At 32.9% G+C, this 24,606-nt stretch overlaps 1 protein-coding gene and 1 pseudogene across 1 annotated transcript; one reads left to right on the forward strand and one right to left on the reverse strand.

The window, feature by feature from the left end:
- The first annotated feature begins 3,388 nt into the window (after window positions 1–3,388).
- LOC139876056 (probable glycosyltransferase At5g03795) lies at window positions 3,389–5,174 on the forward strand. The gene is made up of 4 exons (XM_071863355.1): window positions 3,389–4,057; window positions 4,158–4,288; window positions 4,373–4,727; window positions 5,148–5,174. Exons 1-4 carry the CDS (start codon window positions 3,389–3,391, stop codon window positions 5,172–5,174), a joined length of 1,182 nt encoding a protein of 393 aa, XP_071719456.1.
- A 603-nt stretch (window positions 5,175–5,777) lies between these two features.
- Window positions 5,778–6,018, reverse strand: LOC139877850 (uncharacterized; annotated as a pseudogene).
- Between the last annotated feature and the right edge of the window lie 18,588 nt (window positions 6,019–24,606).

The raw sequence follows: 24,606 nt of genomic DNA on the forward strand, positions 1-24,606 counted from the left end.
AAAAGGTAAATGATTATATGAACACAGTTTCAAAGTTTTTGAGATTTCAACAATACAGACTTTGCTTATCATGTCGGAATGATATAAAGATTAAGTTTAAATTTGATCAGAAATTTCCGGGTCATTACAGACTTGCCGTCCCTAAGAGTTTGGCTTGAAAATGTTTACTTTTTGAAGCCAATTTTTTTGTACGAAAAAAAAAAAGATATTTTCTTTTGGGACGACATTTCAGGATGACTAGTTGTCCCTAAATTTTTGACGCCAATTTTTTTTTATTTTTTTTTTGAGCCAATTTTTGTACACGAAAAATAAATAAAAAAAATGGTGTTTTCTCTCAGGACAACTAGTTGTCCCCAAATGTCGTTCAAAAAAAAAATGGTCACATTTTTCAAAAAAACCTGTCCCAATTTTTAGTGTTTACAGGACTAGGACTAGAGATGTCGTCCCTAAAAGAGTCATTTTTGATTGACGTTTTTCTTTGTAGTGTATACAGCTGGCCTTTATCTCCTAATAATTGTAGTGATCATCCCTATTCTCATAACCTCACGTCTATAATCTCTAGTCCTTATCAATAACGTCGGTTAAATGTTCGTAAAATTTAACAATGTACCTAACAAATAATGAATATGATCTAATTTACAATTGATTTATAGAGTTGAGCTTTGTTTTTTCATGGTTTTGTACAACTGAATTTTACAATACGAGATCATTTGAACTATTTTCTTTTTATAAAGATAGGTCTATCTTATCTTAAAAGCCTACGGTTAAATATGACAAAATTTTGTATCGTAAAGTTTATTTCAATTTTTTACCTTTAATAACATTTTTATGAGGGAGTGTAAATATTCTCTCGAATATTACTCCATAGACCTTTTAACAAAGTAAAACATACAAGAATTAATCATTACATAACAAAATTAAAAATAGAATTTCGTAACGTCATCAAAATTGTTCTTTTCTTCTCTTTGAAAAAGTAAAAGATTATATCCTCTTTATTTGCAGAATAAATACTAAAAATTGTACAATACATAATATATTTCATAAATTGTCTATATATTTTTTAAAAATTTACACAAGTTACCATTTCCATTCTTGCTGCCAATTCCATGCAACTCTTAAGTGGTGAATTCTCAGAGCTTAGCCAATCTTCATATAATCAATCTTCATTGGTTTTCAAATTCCTTTAATTTTGAGCATTTGTTATCACATATGTAATTGTAATAAACACTTGTACATTTTTTTAAAATTTGTACTGTAATTTACTTAATTAATTTATAGTAGTTAAGAAATGTTGATGATTGGAAGTGATGTAATGAGTTAAAGATGAGAAGGATATAAGGTGAAAATTGTGATGTAACGCTGATGTGACAATGTGTCAATATAAAAAACAATATAGAATTGTCATAGTTGAGAATAATTTAATCACGTTATTTTCATTTCGCTTTTTTCACATAATAATAATCACTAAGTTGTGATGTGGTCCAGCGGTTGGTGGCCTAACTCCTTTAGGGGAGGTCAGGAGTTCGACCCCCGTTGGCTACATATTAAAATCACAATTTCATCCCTGCCATGAAGTATCCACCCATGATACTTTTCCCATATCGTTTGGGGGGTAAAAGGAAGGGGGTTTTACTTGTCCGTGCCCTTGGATCGGTTTCAAAGTTGCCTCTCGGACAGTGATGGGGGCGGGGTTATTATCGCTGCATCAGCATAGTCGAAACGTGAGATGATCGCAATGGGTTGTTAGTCCCCCTCGAGTGATCCCAATCGTTGTCCCAAAAACAGAAAAAAAAAAAAAAAAAACTTATTCATTAAAAAAGTAAATTGATAAAAATACTTCTACTCTCTATATTAAAGTAATGGATAGAGGTAAGGGTAAATTATCATAACTTTAAATGACGTTTGTGAAAATTTCATAGATTTATATAAGTTTATTTATCACAAGGATAATTATGCTTTATTAAAGTTTAAGCTATACTTAAGAAATTCAAACACACTAAACTTGTTTGTACAATGACTATAACTAGCTACTCATCCTCTACAAATAATCGCTCTATCAACCACCTAAATATACAACTTGTTTTGCATAACTACCATTTTTAAGGATACGCCATTGGACTAGTAATTAAAAAATCTTAAAATAATTCATGATAATTACTCAAACAAAAAAGCTCACAGTCAAAATTTAAATTTCTTTCAACCATAAGGACCAAAACTGTAAATTTTAAAAATCAGTTGAGTATGTAAGGAACGAATCATGCATCATTACCCAATCTTAGCTAAACAATAAATACAAAAATAGAAATAAATAAATATAAATAATATATAAATTTAGTACATACATACATTCCATGTGCCGCCATTGAAACATCTGGCATAAAACCTCAAGAATTCAACCAAGTTTCACCCTCTCAGGTACTAAATTCTCTATTTTTTAATCGTTCATGAATCTTCATGCAAAAACATTAAATTTTGTTATCAACTTCGATGTTTCTCGCTCTGATCAATACAAATTACATACAGATGAACGCAATTATACTTCTGAATTTATTACAATTCAGTTTATTTGACTGATTAAATTAATCTGCCTTCTTCAAATACTTACTGTTTTTTGCAAATTGATGATCGTAAATACTTTCATATTTCGGCTGAGGTAATTTTTATTTTGTTGAATATTTTAATTTCCGTGTTTTTAGGTTTGCGACTGCGTAAAGGCATGTTGATGTAATTTTGTTATTTTTTAGTTGAATTTTGGTAATTGAGTAATAAGTTGTTCATGTTCAATTCGTTGTTTCTGCTACTAAATTTAGCTAATTTTTTACTCCATTATTTGTACTGCTGCCTTGTAAGTAAAATAAAAATTATAAGAAAATAGTTAGTTGGTTTGACACTCAAACTTGATGTTGATTATATTTTGATTTAATTAATATTGATATTGATATTGATATATGATATGATATGATATTGATATTAATAATATTAATATAATAATAAAAAATGAAAATGAAATAGTTTTATTTTTAATAAGTACAGGGGGTGGTGGTCTGGTGGTGTTAATTCTTAATAATATGTATTATTATAGTGTTGGTTATCTTATTTGAAATTTATATGTAGTTAAGTTTTTTTAAGCTGATATTCCTTGTAAAGCAAGATCGGAATTTTTCAGTGTATGTTTAAGTTAAATTTTGACGTTTTAAGCTATTGTAATATTTTTATGTTCAATTTTTAAAGTTTTAATCCGTTTAAAGAATTTCTAAATTCGTCACTGTTTTTTTTTTTTTTTTTTATGATAAAACATATTTAATAAAATTTGGTACGTTATTTTGCAGTGGGCGTAGGATACATCAGACATGTGTTTCAAGTGCTAGTGATTTGTTGGTTTATAAAAATGGGTCATGAAGTTCAGTATATACTCGAAAGTAAGAAATTAATATGGCTAGTAGCTGCTGTTTTTGCTGCTGTTGTAATGTTTCAGTACTTTGAATTTCCGTATGGCCGCGATGTTATGCGGTCCTTGTTTACTACGGGCAGGGCTCAACCGCCGGTTAGTGGGGCCCACCATCCTGAAACCTCATTTCTAGCTACTGAATCGTTAGGCAATTTTACGCGTTTTGTTGGATCTAATAATGATACGAAACGCGTTCATACATTTGATAAGGGCAGTAATCTAAGCCCTGAAAATAATAGTACATCGGAAACAGAGGGAGACATTGATAAATTTAAAGAAAAAGACAGTATTCGGGTCTCATCGTTACAAGATAATGATTCTACAGCAGCTAGCCCGGCACCTAATTCAGTTGAGACTTTAATAATTGCGCCTTCGATGGCTTTAGATAATAATAATACAAATAAACTAGTGACAGAGGTACCGAATGCGGGACCCAATTTGAAGGAGCCGCTGATGTCACCGAAAAGCCCTGACATTTCGCCTGCTGACTCATCAGTGACGAAAGTTTCGCCAGTGAAAGAAGTTTACGAGAAGCCAATGAGCGACGTAGTGACAGTTTCCGAAATGCACAACATTTTACTTCATAATCGCGCTACAGTTCGCTCGATGGTATTTTATTTATTGTGACAACTAACTTCTTATTTGGGCATGTTTGGTTTTTGTCGTTTTGACTTATCATGTACGCAATAATGCAATTTCGCTCTTGTAGAAACCGTTATCGACTTCAACGGTAGATCAAGAATTACTAGATGCAAAATGGCACATAAAAAACGCACCTGTTGACGTTAGTGATCGTTCGCTTTACCCTCCTCTGTATCGTAACGTTTCAACTTTCAAAAAGTAAGAAAAAAATTAAAATTGGTTTTTGTCTATAACCGAAAAGGATACACGTTTCTTGTTTTTTGACACTTGTATGCAATACAGGAGCTACGAATTAATGGAAAGGATACTTAAGGTTTATGTATATAAAGAAGGCGACAAACCGATATTTCACCAACCGCAAGCCGTGCTTACCGGAATTTATGCATCTGAGGGGTGGTTCATGAAGAATATGAAAGAAAGCAAACATTTTGTTACGAATGACCCGAAAAACGCGCATTTATTTTACCTTCCATTTAGCTCCCGAATGTTGGAAGAAAAGTTGTATGTTACCGGTTCTGGCAGTCGAGATAATTTGGTTCAGCATTTGAAAGACTATGTTAAACTGATTGCGGGGCGATATGATTCATGGAATAGGACCGGTGGGTCCGATCATTTTCTCGTGGCTTGTCATGATTGGGTACGTTTTTTTGATCTATTTCGTGTATTTGGATTTGCTTTTTTAGAATTAATGATGATATAGTTACCAACCCAACCCAACTCCTTTAGATCCAACCTATTTGACCCGTCACCGTTCGACCCATGACTCGTTTTGACCCTAAAACGCGTTCGGGCCTCGACGCCACCCGACCCTTTTGCTTGGTATTATAGAACCCCCCGAGCCCCCGCTGCAACCCCCCGCGGATCCAGGCCCGCCCACCTGGTATTATATGGTATCATACTGGATGACTCGAGCTTCAACTACAGCTCGAGTATTAAAATACACGGCTCGTAAAGCTCGAGTTAGTGCCATTTTATATCTTTACCTCTTTATGCGTAATATGTACTTAAACACCTTTACCATATATTTTAATCTTCCTACATGTCTGTTGTCATGTAGGAATTTTCGTTTGATTTTTTCGTTTAATCTTCCTTACAATTATTTTGGAAACATTAAGGTGGACACTTATTTTAAGACGAAATGAGTAATATCACTAATACACTAATATCCTATTAGTGATAATTGATTCTAGACGAGCCCTAAACGGTATCGTTAATCAATAAACGGCTCAATCAAGCTAGAATCAAGTTTTGTAATAACCTCAATACGGGCTCACTGGTTTACTAAGTAACCTAAATTTTAGGCAACAGACGAGACGAGAAAATCTATGGATACATGTATACGCGCTCTATGCAATTCGGATGTAAAAAGAGAAGATTTTGAATTAGGAAAAGACGTATCACTCGCTGAAACATACGTCCGTTCATCTCAAAACCCGTTACGTGAACTTGGTGGCAAACCCGCTTCCAAGCGCCCGATACTTGCATTCTTTGCAGGCCAAATGCATGGTGATGTCCGACCCATTCTCCTACAACATTGGGAAAACAAAGCTCCCGACATGAAAATCTTCCGTAAGCTTCCGAAATCCAAAGGCAACAGAAACTACATCAATTACATGAAGAGTAGCAAATATTGTATATGTCCTAAAGGTTATGAAGTCAATAGTCCTCGAGTCGTGGAAGCTATTTTTCACGAATGTGTTCCGGTGATCATATCGGATAACTTTGTTCCACCGTTTTTTGAGATCTTGAATTGGGAATCGTTTGCGGTTTTTGTTCAAGAGAAAGATATACCGAATTTGAAGAACATTCTTAAGTCGATTTCGAAAAGGAGGTATTTGGTGATGCAACAAAGAGTTAAAAGGGTACAACAACATTTTCTATGGCATGTTAAGCCTGTGAAATATGATATTTTTCATATGATTTTGCATTCAATTTGGTATAACAGAGTTTTTAGAGTAAATGATGTGGGCTGAGTTAGAGATTTGAGTTTGAACAGGTTTTGTTGCTGTAAATAGATAATGCAACATTCGTTTTTGTTGATTCAAACAAGATGTAATCATAATCATATTGTTTCTTTATATTTCTAGAGGTTATTGATTATCATGTATAATAAGGGTGATTATCAAAGCATATGGTTGAAATTAAATTTTTAGAAATGGTAACATGATAACCCGTTAATTAGGCGGTGTACATGTGAGTAAAAATAAACATTTTTTCGGTCACGAAATAACTCGCTTAAACCACATATTTGAATATGAATTTGTTTCATAGACGAAATATCTTTCAAATGTGAAGCCATAAATTAGTAATCCATCACAATAGCTAGGAGAAGCGAAAGATTTTCGAGGTGTGATGGACACGCAGCTCGTTCATCTTTTGAGTCTGCTTTGAGGATGAGAGGTGATCTCACACACCACTTTTAAACTATGTACACTTTTATCTAATAAACTTACAGATATGACCCTCAGTAGTTGAACTTATATTATTATTATATATATAATTAAGGGTATAATAGGTAATTATGTGTACATGGATCAAAAAATGATGTGTGCGGATCACCTCTCTTTAAGGATCGTTTTATTAAGGTTATAAGATAAGATGCTAGATGATAGTATATGGTTAAAACTATGAAATCAGGGTAGTCTGTGATTTTTTAAGAGGCGTTTACACTTATGATTTACTTTTACTTTTTACGTTCACAAATACTTTCATACTAGTTAAATGACCCGTGAATTCACGGGTATGATAAAGAAATCTACATCTATATTCTATATTAGTGATTAAAGTCTTGAAGTAAATTTTTTTTAAAACAAATAACTTTATTAGAATGGCCCAATCTTTTACAACTAAACCCACAAGAAGTAGGCATACAAACATGACCCCCCATAGAAATTTACATGTAAAATTAGTTACAGCTAAAAAAACAGAAAAAAATAAATGGGACTCTTCTACTGTGCAACACCATTTCTTTCTCCAATTCAGTTCACTTTCAAGACCATGACCTCCAAGCTATATAGCACCAGGACACCTTCACAGCACATCCTTTTAGGTTTGTTTACCACAGCTCAAAGTCAGCTCCAATTATATTTCTCCTATTCGATAACCACAAATGTGATAAAAACACGAAGACTAACCATTAAATCTTCCTAAAGGATTGATTGTCTCTGTGCCATTGACCCATTAATTAACTTGCTCCTCCATTTTCAAATGACCCAAAGAAGAACATATCTTGTAGTTAATGCCGTCATATTGAAATTACTCGCACCCATTGAAGTTAGTTGCACTTAGAATACTGATGGTCCCATTCGATAATGAAACATTCATATCCCACCATGAGAAGTAGCTGCGCCAGAGAGGTGCAATAAACTTGCAACTCAAGATCGGGTGATCACAATCTTCTGCTGCACTATCACAGCATTGCTTTAAAGCAAATTTCTATATATGTAAATTTCTATGTCTATATCTATATCTATTGAAGGAACAAAAAAATCTTTCGTTTAGTATTGAAGGTAATTAATAATAAATGCAAATTTAGATATATAATCATAAAATAAGAGAACGATTGCTTTAAAAAACATCATCAAAGATTCATTTATATTAGAAAGTAGGACTTGTTTGGATATCAGAGGTATTGTAACAATATACTACGTATATCTCAAAGTCAAAGTTAGCAAGTGAGTAATTAATGAAACAAATGACCTTGCCTAATGCAATCTATAAACTTATTAATGTATGAAATATCTAGGAAACAATTCAAGTCTCATTGTACGTTTTACCACAGTTCAAGATCAATCTTTAAACTTCATAGGCTTCGATTTCTTTAGCAAATAGTGAGCACTAAAACACTTCTCAAACTACTGACATAGACTTCTCTAACAAACATAAGAATCCTATATGTCTTGGAAGTAGCTTTAATTATCCATAAACCACAATTAAAATTACAAATTAGCATGAAATCAAACCACAATTATCAATATCCAAAAAGACAAAAATCAAAAATAACCGAAAATCACTAAAATCATTGCGATGAAAAAAAAAAAGCTCACCGTACCAAGGACTATAACCGAATTCCCCTCCATCATATTGACGAACACCATCCAAAAAAGAAGAGGCATATCATTCTCCTAAATCTGAGAGACAGGGGTTATTGCAATAAATTGAAGGACTAAATAAATAGTAGAAGGATAAACAAAGACATACAAAGCATGTCACTAAGCAAGTCAATAGTAAATTGACACATAATAAAAAAAATTAACATCTAATTATAATCTCTAAACCTACATTGAGTTCTACAAAGTTATGCAGATATAAGATCAAAGTGAACTAAATCTCCCTCATTCAGTACATCCCATTGCCAAAATATAAGATTAAAGTGACATAAACCTAATATCCAATACATTCGTCATTCATACTGGTTCTACATATAACATGTTAAAATACAATGCAAATTTGATATTAGTAGATGTATATATGTAAAATATCTAGATATTAATATGTATAAGAAAATATCTAGAATTTAGAATATGGTAGGAAAAATCTAGAAATATTTGATAGGAAAAATCTAGATATTTGTATGTGTAGAAAATATCTAGATATTTATCCATGGAAATATCTAGTTTCTAGAATGTTCCATGGGGTAGTATAAATATGGGTGATGAGTAGTTCATTTGTGAAAGGTGTGAGTAAGTGAAGTGTGAAGTAGAGAAGAAGTAAGAAGTGAAGAAGAGTTAGAAGTAGAAGTTGTGAAGAAGTAAGAGTGTGAGTTAAGTCCATAATATTGTAATTGTTTCTTTGTATTAATAAAAGTGTTCTTTGTTAAGTTTCTCGTTTAAGCCTTAGTTTGTGTTTAAGTTCTTAGTGCACTTGTGTTGTTCTTCTTATATGGTAGGCTCTGCCGCCTAAGTAATATATGGTCGGTTATACCGCCTGAATGATATATGGTAGACACTGTCGCCTAAATATTATTGTGCACTAAGGATTTATAAAATTAAAGGCTAACCAACATCAAAGTGTTGGTCTAGTGAGTGAGTATAACCTAGGTCCTCTATAGTGGGTGTGTTGGGCTCGTCGAAGCTTCCAACAATTGGTATCAGAGTGGGTCGTTCGGGACCATTTCTAGTAGAGGAAATCGGTAAACATTGGACGTTTACATCGACTTGTTTTCACCAAGGCTCTAAGGGAGATTCTGCCGGAGCACAGTTAGGGACTGTGAGAGCTCATCGGTCAGGGACCAAGCTTATTGGACGTTGGACGTCATGATGGCAGATCTTGCAAGTACGAGCAGTGGAATCAAGAGTCTCAATAACCATAACTATGGTTATTGGCGTACTTGTACAGAATCCTACCTACAAGGAGGATTTATGGGAAATAGTTGCTGGCAGTGACACAACGCCTCCACCGAAAGAAAATGTTGAAGCCTTAAGAAAATGGAACATCAAGGCCGGGAAGGCTTTATTTATATTGAAGACTACAATCGAGGAGGATCTATTGGAGCACATCCGTGACGAGAAAACACCAAAGGCAGCTTGGGAAACTTTTGAAAAATTATTTTCAAAGAAGAATGAAGCACGCCTCCAGCTCTTGGAAAATGAGCTCGCGGGTATCTCACAAGGAAGTCTGTCTATTTCTCAGTATTTCACCAAGGTGAAATCTATCTACCGTAAGATATCTCAACTTGCTCCTGAAGAGAAAGTGAGTGAAGCAAGGATGAAGAGAATTATCATCCACGACCTAAGATCCGAGTATAATGGATTTATAGTCGCTGTGAGAGGATGGCCTACTCAACCATCATTAATAGAGCTGGAGAATTTATTGGCTAACCAAGAGGCATTAGCCAGGCAGATGAATGAAGTGAGCATAAAAGGCGAAGAAGAAGCACTCTTCACCAATAAGAAGAAAACTATGTCTCGAAGACAAGAAGTGACGAAAGAAAGACATACATATGGAGGCAAAAGTCATCTAAAACCAAAAAGCAATGCTTCAGTGGGAGCTCAACAAGGAAGAAGAGATCATCGCCAACAATACGGGGAAAATGATAAGAGAAAGAATGGTGACTGCTTCAATTATGGCAAGAAGGGTCATTTTGCTCGAGATTGTAGATTCCCCAGAAGGCGAACTTTCGAAGGAAATGTGGTCGCCGCAAGAGATGAGAAGAAAGAGGTCACATACGAAGCATCCATTAATCAGGAAACTTGGGATGCAGAAGCAGGACTCTCCATTGAAGCTGAAATGGATGATCAAGCTCTTGCAGCAACCTTAAAGTCAAAAATAAACTACAAAGATGATTGGATCATTGATTCTGGGTGCTCAAATCATATGACCAATGATGAGACGAAGCTGCAAGAAATGGATGATTACAAAGGAAAGAGAGTCGTGTTGACAGTCGACAATTCAAGGTTATCTATTTCTCACATTGGAAAGACAATAATTCCAAATGAAGGCGGCTCTCATAAGCTCCGACTCGAGAAGGTGTATCTTGTCCCTGGCCTAAAGAAGAATTTACTATCAGTACCACAATTGACAGCAGAAGGGAATTATGTGCTCTTTGGACCAGAAGATGTGTCCGTATTTAAGAGAGTGAAGGTGGTTGGCAATCCAATTATGCAAGGAAGAAAAATAGAGTCGGTCTATGTACTATCTGCTGAAACAGCATATGTGGATAAGACTCGAAAAAATGAGACGGCTGATCTTTGGCATGAACGTCTTGGGCATGTGGGCTACAACAAGTTAAAGGAGATGATGGTAAAAGACATAGTAAATGGGCTTCCTCAAATTGATATCCGAACAGATAAAATATGTGCTGGATGTCAACTTGGAAAAGCTCACCAATTGCCATTCAAGGAGTCACAACATCAGTCCAAGACACCACTAGAGCTTATACACTAGGATGTCTTCGGCCCAGTGAAACAAACATCACTTGGAGGCATGAAGTATATGGTGACATTCATTGATGACTTCTCAAGGTATGTGTGGGTTTACTTCATGAAGGAAAAGTCGGAGACTTTTCAGAAGTTTAAAGAGTTTAAGAAGAAGATAAAAAGTGAGCTCAATAATAAGATTAGGTGCTTACGCACAGATAATGGAGAAGAATATTTATCGACTGAGTTCAATATCTATCTTGAGAAGCACAAGATTAGAAGACAATTAACTTGTCCCAATACTCCACAACAGAATGGAGTCGCAGAACGCAAGAATCGTCACCTTGCCGAAACTTGTAGAAGTATGCTTCATGGTAAGAATGTGCCAGGAAGATTTTGGGCTGAATGTATGAGAACTGCATCATACGTGATAAATAGTCTTCCACAAACAAAGTTGGGGCATATTTCACCGTATGAAAGATTATGGAAGATCAAGCCAACCGTCAACCATCTCAAGGTTTTTGGATGTGTATGCTACGTCTTCGTGCCAGATCATCTAAGAAGCAAATTTGATAAAAAGGCAATTCGGTGCATTTTTGTCGGTTATGATGAATCAAGAAAAGGATGGAGATGTTGTGATCTAAATACTGGAAAGTGTCATACTTCAAGAAATGTGGTATTTGATGAAGCTTCTTCATGGTGGTCACCTTAAAAGATAGAGCTTCCAGAATCTCATGGATTAGAAGAAGTTCCAGAAGAAATAGAAGAACGTAAAGAGTAAATAGTAGATCCAACTAAAGAAGGAGAAGAGTCGTACTCTAAGGAAACAAGTCCATGGAAAACTGGTGTGCATCAATCTGTATCCAAGGAGGTTCGTCCAAGCCAAAAGGAAGTCGAGGAGCATGCACAAGAATTAAGGAGATCAACAAGACCGAGGCAACCTAATCCGAGGTATGCCAATGCTGCTCATGTGGATGAATCAATGCCTATTGAGCCTTCTACTTATGAAGAAGCAGCACAAAGTCGAGAATGGCAGAAAGCGATGGAAGAAGAAATTAATGCACTAAAAGAAAACCAGACATGGAGTTTAGTTCCAAAGCCAAAAGATGTAAAACCAATATCTTGTAAATAGGTTTACAAGGTGAAGACTCGATCAGATGGCTCCATTGAAAGGTATAAAGCTCGACTTGTTGCTAGAGGTTTTTCTCAATAATATGGGCTGGATTATGAAGAAACGTTTAGTCCAGTGGCGAAGATCACAACAATTCGAGCTCTACTAGCGTTAGCCTCTAGCAAATCTTGGAAGTTGTGGCAGATGGATGTCAAGAACGCTTTCTTACATGGAGAACTTGACAACGACATTTATATGGATCAACCAAGAGGCTTTGAGAACAAAATCCATCCCGAGCATGTCTGCAAATTAAAGAAAGCACTATACGGCTTGAAGCAGGCTCCAAGAGCTTGGTACGGGAAGATTGGCGAGTTCTTGGTACAAAGTGGTTTCACAGTTGCTCCTTCAGATTCTAGTTTATTTGTGAAACAAGATCAAGGAAAACTAGCCATAGTGCTAGTATATGTGGATGACTTAATCATCACGGGAGATCACTATGAGGAGATCCAAAGAACAAGAGAGAATCTGTCTATCAGATTTCATATGAAGGAGCTTGAAGAACTCAAACATTTTCTTGGACTCGAAATAGAGCAGAAAAGAGAAGGATTATTTCTGGGACAACAGAAATATGCGCGAGATCTTTTACAAAAGTACGGAATGCTTAATTGCAAACCTATCTCAACTCCGATGGATCCGAATACAAAACTACGAGCAGATGAAGGAAAAAGTCTTCAAGATGTTACCATGTATCGAAAGATGGTCAGAAGTCTTATTTATCTCACACTAAGCCGGCCAAACATATCTTATGCAGTTGGAGTGGTTAGTCGATACATGAGCAATTCGAAGAAGCCTCACCTTGATGTTGTACGACGCATCTTAAGGTATGTTAAAGGCACTATCAACTTTGGTATTTTATACAAGAAAATAAAAGAATGTCATGTGACTGGATATTGTGACGCCGATTATGCTGGAGACTATGATACACGACGGTCAACAACTGGATACATGTTTAGTCTTGGATCAGGAGTAATATCATGGTGTAGCAAGAGACAACCAACAGTATCCTTATCAAGCACTGAAGCAGAATATCGATCGGCAGCATCAGCAATACAAGAAATTACTTGGTTGAAGCAACTAATGGAAGATCTTCACCAACCAACTGATTATCAAGTAAAGCTTTTCTGCGATAACCTATCAGCTATACGTCTAGCAGAGAATCCAGTCTTTCATGCAAGAATAAAACATATAGAAGTGCACTATCATTATGTTCGCGAGAAGGTCCTTGAAGGGAAAATCAAGATGATGCCAACAAAGACAGATGAACAGGTTGCAGATATATTCACCAAGAGCCTAAGTAAACCGAAGTTTACAAAATTCAGAGAAGCACTTGGAATGGTCTGCAAGACGTCGTTGGAAGAAAATTTGCATTGAGGGGGAGTGTTAAAATACAATGCAAATTTGATATTAGTAGATGTATATATGTAAAATATATAGATATTAATATGTATAAGAAAATATCTAGAATTTAGAATATGGTAGGAAAAATCTAGAAATATTTGATAGGAAAAATCTAAATATTTGTATGTGTAGAAAATATCTAGATATTTATCCATGGAAATATCTAGTTTCTAGAATGTTCCATGGGGTAGTATAAATATGAGTGATGAGTAGTTCATTTGTGAAAGGTGTGAGTAAGTGAAGTGTGAAGTAGAGAAGAAGTAAGAAGTGAAGAAGAGTTAGAAGTAGAAGTTGTGAAGAAGTAAGAGTGTGAGTTAAGTCCATAATATTGTAATTGTTTCTTTGTATTGATAAAAGTGTTCTTTGTTAAGTTTCCCGGTTAAGCCTTAGTTTGTGTTTAAGTTCTTAGTGCACTTGTGTTGTTCTTCTTATATGGTCGGCTCTGCCGCCTAAGTAATATATGGTCGGTTATACCGCCTGAATGATATATGGTCGACACTGTCGCCTAAATATTATTGTGCACTAAGGATTTATAAAATTAAAGGCTAACCAACGTCAAAGTGTTGGTCTAGTGAGTGAGTATAACCTAGGTCCTCTATAGTGGGTGTGTTGGGCTCGTCGAAGCTTCCAACATAACATAATTATAATTAGGTGAGTTTCAAATAAATTAACTATCAATAATCACATTGCCATTATTTACTAATACACTTCGATATAAAACATCAAAAACACATCAATGTTTTCACCTACAAATTTGATCAACCAAGAAAAATGCAAGTGAAGACATATCATATAGCAAAATTAATTTAGTTCAATGAGACATAACTATAAACACCTAGTGTGCAAAACTAACTTAAGAGATTTTGAAACTACCAACACAATCACCATAAGTATCACTTTACAAATTTAAATTATCTCTTTAAACCTCATGTGAATATAAAAATTCAAGATAACTTACAGTGATAATTTAAACTATAATCATTCCAGGATGACCTACACTTAATAATTTATCTTACTTCAAACCTGCAAAATTATACAGTCCAGATCCATAATATGTGTAATAAGATAAATAAATCAAGACAACAACACACCTAAACAAATAAACACTAACATTTTTTTTACTCTTTTCACTTTGACATTTTAACAAACACGTAATGTGCATCACATATTATGATATATATGAAATATAAACCGAACAGATTCTAAACATAAAATCAATATTCTTGTTTCAATACCGAGTTTCAGAACCTACAATACAAACATCATCATATATCCAAGTAAATGTTACTACTTTATAAACAGAAACATTAGCAAATAACCATTGTATTGACAATAAAAGATGCATAATCTGTTAAGGGTCAAGATCTGATTACCTTGTGATTGCTTTATGATTTAACTTGAATGATTTAATCGGTATTGTTTGCATTGAATCGAAGTGAAACAACGGGATATGTTTTTTGCAGCTAGAATGATTTCATTGTTCCCTAACGCGATTTGATTCATTTTCACGAAAGCTTGAAACTAATACTTACCGATTTTGTTCTTTTTGCCGATGTACTGGAACATTTTTTCCAGGTGAAAGAAAAAATTGGCTTGTCAAACAGCTTCTCATTACATCTTTGATTTTTAAATTTGAGTTCAAAAAGATTAGGCTTAGGAGTGAAATTGAATGAAGAAAGGTAATTGGAGAGAATGGAAAATATGGCAGAAACGTTTTTTTTATTCAAGTGAAATTGAATGGAGGATTAGGGTTAGGAGCTCGAGGCGTAACTGGAAAAAGGAGAAGCTTGGGGTTTTTGAAAGTCTGATGATATACTCCGTATGTATTGCTGCACAATTATTTTAAATTATATAATTAGCATTAATGACATCATCTAAATCTCTCTCATTTTTTCTATTTTATTTTTGATTTTCTTTTAAGCTTAAAAAATAGTTATTTATTACATCATCATTTTACAATTTTAATAGATACTATAGATTACTTTCATATTTACGTTACTGTTTTACATTACGGTTACGTAAAATGTAATTGTATAGTTAAACCCTAACCATAAAGGTAAAATCAAAAATTATATATAAAAGGTAAAAATCTCTTTCTCTTTTAAACATTATAAGAGGAGCATTATCTCTCTTAATTAAAGTAGCTTAGCCCTTTATGACCATAGGATTATTTCAAACTTTTGATCTCAACCATCCATTTATCCTATTAGCTAACAAAAAAACTAGATTAGCTAATCATTCATTAAAAAGACTAAAATACCCTCTAATTACATCAAAAACTACAACAACTACCATTTAATCTAAAATACCTAACCAGTACTCAATGTTCACATTTCTCTCCCGATCTAGAGGCTATACACAACTAATACATCCAAAATCCGTATGACGATCAACCTCATGCGATCTTCCATGTAATTAATCAATTTTAGAACAATCATCATCTACACCAGGTATCATACGATTATAGGCTGATCGATCATCAACAATTTTTCCATCGCCTACTACAAAAGCTATAATTTCAAACATGTTAAGCCCTAAACCCAGTGATAATTATAATACCACTCGATCAACATCCTTATACGAAAAAACGTTATCGTATAATGAATACGCACAGATTCAATCTATTGCAGAAGGTCGGCATAAGTCTCACTATTATATGTTCTGTGTCGAAAAGTGTCATGAGCTTCGAATTGTCCTGCGTATAGGTTCTTCAGGTATATCGTATATGTGATCTTTATTTCTATATCTTTTGTATAAGGTAGCATATGTGATATTTGTATTTCTATATCTATTCTATATCATAGTGTCTACACCATGCTTACATCAATTTTTTTTATTATCTGGTTTCAACTTTTATGATTTAACTTAATATTTATTTGCGAGGATCACTTCTTCATAATTGATATCTCTTTAATTTTCAATCCAGATATTTATTCTTCAAAATGGATGTACACTTTTATTAATGTAACAACCCTCACTTTTCGACTTCTAAATTACTGAATTAACCCTAGGGTTATATGTCTGACTATATGTATTAAGGGTTGTTATATACAATTAAATATTGACCGAATAGTAATTTTTAGTCAACAATGTACGCTTAAATAAATAATATATTATTAATTTATATAATTTGAAATAATTTAACTAAGTATATAAACTTTGTATCACTTTTATTATTTAGTTAATGTATTATATATTTAACTATATAATAAATCCAATTATATATAAATGTAATAATATTTACAAACTTAATAAAGCTATAGTTTAATAATTAAAATCATAATTATTATTAAAAATACAAAATACCGAATTATTTATTATTTTTATGCAAAATTTGTATTTATTAATTAAATAAAAAAATAAAATAAAATAAAAATAAAATATTATTGACAAATATTCTTGGAAAAACATTAAATAAATTTGTTTATTTACAAAAAAAAAATCCTTAAAATAAATAAAAAATTAAATAAATAAATAAATAAATTACTTTTTAATTAAAAATTTTAATGGAAAAACTACTTTTATTATTTTATTTTGTGCATTATCCCATAACCTAACATTTAATACTTTTTAATTTTAAAATCCTATTAAGAATTAAATATTTCTTTTTCTTTTAATTATTTTATTCTTTTTACCTAATTTTTTCAAGTATAAATACCCCTCATTTCTCATTCAAACTCACACCAAAATTTCTCTCATTCTCTCTTTGAAGAATTACTACTAGTAAGTATTCTTTTCTTACTTTTTATTTTTTATTTTTTTTACTTTTTACTTTTTTACTTTTTACTTTTTACTTTTTACTTTTTACTTTTTACTTCGGTTATTATTTTTATCGAAATATGTAAATAATGTTATAAATTATATGCAATTAAAAATAAAATAAATAACATGTATACACTATTACTATTACTAGCACCTATAACCTACTACTTATATTGTAACATAAAAACATTTTGGGATATGTATTAGAGATGTATAGATCTTCGAACTTTCTTGACGAATGGTTTCTATGAGATTCTAGGCAGAGGGTTTGGATTTCCGATTTAAAGGGTCCTATGGCTCAAGCCCCTAGACCTAAATTAGCCATTCGAAGGGAAATGGGTGATTGGAAGCTTATCTAATACGATAAGTATCCTAAAATGGAAAACACTGATAAAAGTAGAAACTCTCTAGTCATAGAAACTTAGTAAAATAAGAAACTTTCTAAAAATGGAAACTTTGTAAAAATAGTAACTTACTAGGAATAGAAACTTAGTAAAACAAACTATACTTAAACACATACTTAAACTTAAACATGGGCAAAACACTTAACTACTCTTAAATGTCAATAGGTTGACTTTCCTGCTCACTCGTTCAATTCTTTATTCCGAGGAATAACTCTCTCTCTACTTACTAAGGTGAATTCATAGCCCCTCTTTAATTGCTAGCAAACTTACTTACTTTTACTTGGGGTGAGACACATGCTGTTTTTACTTTTTACACTTTAGACACAAGTACCAAACTGTTAAACTATGCTATACCCGGCTATGTCTGACTAAGTCCCTACAGTGATATTTTTAATTGCTGCGGCATGCTTAATTATTAGGGGTAGGCCTATCGGGAGTAACGTCCCCGATACATTTGACCAAGTCATTGTATTACTTAATAATGAAATTAAACCGACAAGGACAGACACAACTTGTCATGGGGCAAACTTGAACGTTTAGTCTAAATATCACGCATTGGCATAACTTTTTGATCCTGCGAGAGATCAACATTACAAACTAAATCTTGTGGTCTAAAACAACGACAAACTTTTTGTTAAACCTATGAACTTCACTCAACCTTTTTGGTTGACACTTTAGCATGTTTTGTCTCAGGTGCTGTTTGATTCAAGCTCTTATACTTACTGCTTATGTGATGCTACTTGGACATAGGATCAAGAGATATCGCATTTATTACTTCTGCATGTGAACATTTACGATATTGTTATTCCTGTCATTGTAACGATATTTCATTTTCCGCTGCGTACTCATTAAAGTTAAATTCATCATTTAGTATTGTTCTCGTTTATTATAATATGTTGGTATGTTTTGATATTAGTGACGTTCCTTCTAGACCCTATTGGGAGGACGTTACAGATTGGTATCAGAGCATAACCAGGCTGTTATAGAGAACCAGGATTGCATTTTTATGTGTGCCTTACTTGTTAGCTAGGGTGCCTTAGCAATCTAGGAAACTATAACCTTTCCTGCCTTAGACTTTAAAGCACTTAGGATTTGCCTTGTAATCTTAAAACATATGCCTTATAATCCTATCCTAAAACTGATCAAAATCTCCTTCCTAATGTTAGGATGTCTAATCATCATCAAACGACCAAAATGAATCTTTTCAAGCTAACCAAAAAAGATACTGAAAGGTCTTCCACAGAAAGACCAATCCAAAGTCTACCTTATGGCTTTGGTGGTCCTCCCTCACCAAATTATAGCCCAAATACTACTCTAAAGTTACATGGGTCTCCTGAATACTATCCAACCCCGAGGAATAAAGATAAGAGGAAATGTCTTAAAGAAATTGGGCTGTCAAAGAAAAGATCCCGATCTCCTTCCTACGATGAAGTTGATGCCAAGTACGAGCTCATGAATCTGCGAAAAACTACCGATGACCTTATACGCCATATTGCAAGGATCGATGCTCAAATGAAGGAAAAAGACCTAGCGATTAAGAAGCTCATGGAGGAAAATGCTGAGCTAAAGAAAGAGATTATATACATACATTTGTTTTATCCCATGACCGATGTGGACTTTGGTTTGCACCCTTACCAGAAATGCCCGATGGGGGAAGCAATCTCTCTCCTACCTAAGGGAAGATGTTGACCTTAGATTGAAGATGGAGGAAAACCGCGTGAATAATCAACTTTCTATGAGGGACCACAAGTACCATGTAATCAACAATGATGTTTCCAATCTTTATGATAACATCGAGTATCTTTATGAGGAACAAAAGGAGAAGAACGACAAGTTTGAGAAGTTTATGAAGGAGGTTGAGGATGAGAAGAAGAAATATGAAGACTACTTCAATCTTAATATTTCCTAGTTATTTTCTATCTATGCAAAGGCTAGGCCTTAAACTATTTCTATCCCCGAATCGTGTAATAAGAAGGCTTGTTTAAAGCCTTGTTCTTAATAAAATAAAGTGTTTCGTTTATATCATATTCATCTTTATTCCACTTAATTTTTTTTTTCAAACTTATGACCTATCAAGTTTATCAAACTTCTATATGTTATTGAAGATAACGGTTCGTCCACAAGCTCCTGCTACTACTTCAAACACTCACGTATCTTATGCCTTTATGCATCGGTTTGCGAACTGGAAAATATTATTGGGTTATCACAGTATACGAATTGAAATTCTTTAATCAATATCTGGTTACAAATCTCAACACGTCATACCACCATTATTACATAAATGGATGACACATCATATCTTATCATATATTATCATGTCTATAAACTTTGTCTACCACTTATCCTAAATTTCCTCCGTAAATTACGGAAATCTTTTTGCTATAAATACGTATTCAAGGAGACGAATATATCATTCGGTATTCAATACCCATTTAATGTCAAACCCTATTCCAAACATATAATATGAATTTCTCAAACTCTTCAAGCTCCCACGGCAGCGTAACCGGAATAAACGAACCAATCAGCCATCATCTATTCTGGATGAATTGGGGATGGGTTTGTAGCCGACTCAATCAATGGAGACAAGAAGAAGGTGATCCCTTCCACCAACCGAATTCACCTCTTGGCGAAGAACCTGAAGCGCTTACTGGCGAACCAGTCCGAAACACCATTTTCTCTCTTCTTTCCAGGGTATCCCGTCACGAATATATAATATCGAAGATTCTAGATCTTATTCACCCCCTTGTTCCAACCACCAATCATCCCGGAATAATAGAAGAAGTCAATGAGCTTCGCGCTCGAGTAGTGGCTCTGGAAAATATGGTGCGAAACCTACGAACACCAGCAGCAACACCAGCAGCATAACCAGCATCACCACCAGTACCATCAGTACCATCAACATCACCACTAACAGCATCAGCTTCATCAACAACAACATTCGCATCCCCTGCCTCAACAACACACTCAGTACCTCAAACATCAACATGATACGCCCCATAGATACCAAGGAATATTAGCAATAAAGAGTTAAGATGTATTGACTCATTCTTCGTGAAGAATTATATATGTATACCTTATATATATATGATTTGGAACAATAATAAATCTTGTCGTACTAAGCAATTACGTGAGAATCTCAACTAGTATGTACTACTTGGTTAATTCATATCACTAATATGCTATGATGTACACCCTTCGCTAATGACTTAACAATTGTTAATCACTGCTTCAGCATAATAAACTCCATTTCATAATAAATCAAGTATAACGATGAATGTATTGATTCATAACTTCATTAGCGAAATATTTCGCAACAATTATGAAATCTCTAAGATTTTGGAGATTATTTACTCTCGTTCCAAACCGCAAATCAAATGAGTTTAATATATATTAACTCATTAAATTCATGATTATATCTGAAGAATACATATATGAACGTATATCTTCATAAAGATTGTAAAAACTGTTAATTGTGAAAATATTTTAACGGATAGGTAATACCCGAGATATATTTACATCTCACATAAATACACTGTACATTCTTCAATTTCGATTCATAAATCATTAATTATACTCACTGCCTTCACTGTGATACACAATCATTTTCATACAAATTTAATTACACATTCTGAAATTAACATACCAGAATTCAAGTAAAGCTTTAGCAGGTGTTATCTTCCTAAAGATCACTACATTCATGAATTATATTCATTCGTATTCTATGATGAATTATCACATCAAACCACCGAAATTATCATCAATAACGCCTATTCGTTAACCATTAGATCCGTTGACGATTACAATCAGCGTTTAATCATCTAAAAAATAAAATTTCTTGAAACCATCTCGGATTGATAACCAATGATTCAGATATGGTAGCATTAAATGTAGAGGAAACAAAAGAATTTTCCTCGTCATTGGAACTTAGAAATTCTGAGATATCACTGTATCTTTCGTTATAAATATCCTCTATATTTCTGAAGATATCTTTATAACGATTCTTGTCAGCAATTAATTATCTCTTTGCGATATCTTTATCACATCATAAAGGAAACTGTTTTAGTTTCTATATTCTGTAAAGTTCAAGTTTAAATTATGAATGATTTGAAGTAGTATTGGGAATTGAAGCATGAGTTAGTATAATATAATGACGTCAGGCCAACGTGATTATATTACAGTAAGTCATGCTAAATTTTTAATGGAAGATGATGATTCATAGACTTTATAATCATCATTTGCCATGTTACATGACTCTTATCTATTTAAACTCTAAACATATCAAGAAAATATTTTTCTTGATAATTCGGTCTTTTTCGGATATTCTGGTAATATGACAAATCAAATCGTGCTATTACCTTTCCTTCTGCTTTGAATATCATGATCATTCGAAACTTTATACCTACGAATTCTGGACTGTTACTTGCTTTACAAAAGCATGAAGCTTCGACATATAAGGGAAAATATAAATCACGATAACAACACTGAAATTACAAACCGTGTATATCAATGCGTATAGCAATATAAAGACACGGGAGAACTAAAAACACAATAAATCCTAGAGCATAGTAGAAGTAAACAGACTCCTCTGGTGAGAGTTGGAAAAGAAGGATGATTGTGATAACCAATATAATGTCAAAGACAAGAACTGGATTGAGCATATTAACAAAACTTTTGGAAGTATGAATTGAGAAAGAAAGTATATAAGTGGTGAAGATAATGAAACGGAAGAAGCTAATTTATAGCAAAAATTCCAGACACAGCAATCGAGGCAATTCACCGCATTTAATTAAAGAAAATCATAATTTTCGTAATTACCGGAAAATCAAATCTTATAAAGATTTTGAAGATTTCTTTAATTCCTTGAAATCCGGAAATCAATCGTAACTACGTCAAAAGTTAAGGCGAACATTTAATTTTCTCATTTACTCTTTTACGATAGCTTCGTTTATACTCTTTCTATAATCGAATTATTTTATCCATATTATTTAATGTCGATAAAACTCTAATTCATCATTCTTGTTATAAAGAATGACGATCTCTATCAAATTTCATGACTATGATTTTCATGAACTCCTCTCTGTTTTGTCTGCCTAATATTGCAGCATAAACGCTCAAGGTTTTAAATGAGCTCAATATTATTCATAACACATTTCATGTATCCAATTTACTGAAATGACTTGCATAACATCATCATTTTGAATGATCTCTGCATTAATGATAAAATGCACTTCGTAGAAGAACCTATAGAGATTATGGTTTGTATGACTTAAACGCTTGAAACAAAACAATATTCTATCCTTTGGAAAACACGCAAGGCCCCGAACATACCTGGGAACGTGAAGACCAAATGAAACAGAAATATCCCCATCTCTTCTCAACCACTGATGCATTCGAGACATCTACCTAAAACTTCGGGACGAAGTTTTTATTAACGGGGAGGTACTGTAACAACCCTCACTTTTCGACTTCTAAATTACTGAATTAACCCTAGGGTTATATGTCTGACTATATGTATTAAGGGTTGCTATATACAATTAAATATTGACCGAATAGTAATTTTTAGTCAACAATGTACGCTTAAATAAATAATATATTATTAATTTATATAATTTGAAATAATTTAACTAAGTATATAAACTTTGTATCACTTTTATTATTTAGTTAATGTATTATATATTTAACTATATAATAAATCCAATTATATATAAATGTAATAATATTTACAAACTTACTAAAGCTATAGTTTAATAATTAAAATCATAATTATTATTAAAAATACAAAATACCGAATTATTTATTATTTTTATGCAAAATTTGTATTTATTAATTAAATAAAAAAAATAAAATAAAATATTATTGACAAATATTATTGGAAAAACATTAAATAAATTTGTTTATTTACAAAAAAAAACCTTAAAATAAATAAAAAAATAAATAAATAAATAAATAAATTACTTTTTAATTAAAAATTTTAATGGAAAAACTACTTTTATTATTTTATTTTGTGCATTATCCCATGACCTAACATTTAATACTTTTTAATTTTAAAATCCCATTAAGAATTAAATATTTCTTTTTCTTTTAATTATTTTATTCTTTTTACCTAATTTTTTCAAGTATAAATACCTCTCATTTCTCATTCAAACTCACACCAAAATTTCTCTCATTCTCTCTTTCAAGAATTACTACTAGTAAGTATTCTTTTCTTACTTTTTATTTTTTTTTACTTTTTACTTTTTACTTTTTTACTTTTTACTTTTTACTTTTTACTTTTTACTTCGGTTATTATTTTTACCAAAATATGTAAATAATGTTATAAATTATATGCAATTAAAAATAAAATAAATAACATGTATACACTATTACTATTACTAGCACCTATAACCTACTACTTATATTGTAACATAAAAACATTTTGGGATATGTATTAGAGATGTATAGATCTTCGAACTTTCTTGACTAATGGTTTCTATGAGATTCTAGGCAGAGGGTTTGGATTTCCGATTTAAAGGGTCCTATGGCTCAAGTCCCTAGATCTAAATTAGCCATTCGAAGGGAAAGGGGTGATTGGAAGCTTATCTAATACGACAAGTATCCTAAAATGGAAAACACTGATAAAAGTAGAAACTCTCTAGTCATAGAAACTTAGTAAAATAAGAAACTTTCTAAAAATGGAAACTTTATAAAAATAGTAACTTACTAGGAATAGAAACTTAGTAAAACAAACTATACTTAAACACATACTTAAACTTAAACATGGGCAAAACACTTAACTACTCTTAAATGTCAATAGGTTGACTTTCCTGCTCACTCGTTCAATTCTTTATTCCGAGGAATAACTCTCTCTCTACTTACTAAGGTGAATTCATAGCCCCTCTTTAATTGCTAGCAAACTTACTTACTTTTACTTGGGGTGAGACACAT

Source organism: Rutidosis leptorrhynchoides, chromosome 11 (genome assembly GCF_046630445.1).
Source record: "Rutidosis leptorrhynchoides isolate AG116_Rl617_1_P2 chromosome 11, CSIRO_AGI_Rlap_v1, whole genome shotgun sequence".
In the NCBI taxonomy this organism is placed as follows: domain Eukaryota; kingdom Viridiplantae; phylum Streptophyta; class Magnoliopsida; order Asterales; family Asteraceae; genus Rutidosis; species Rutidosis leptorrhynchoides.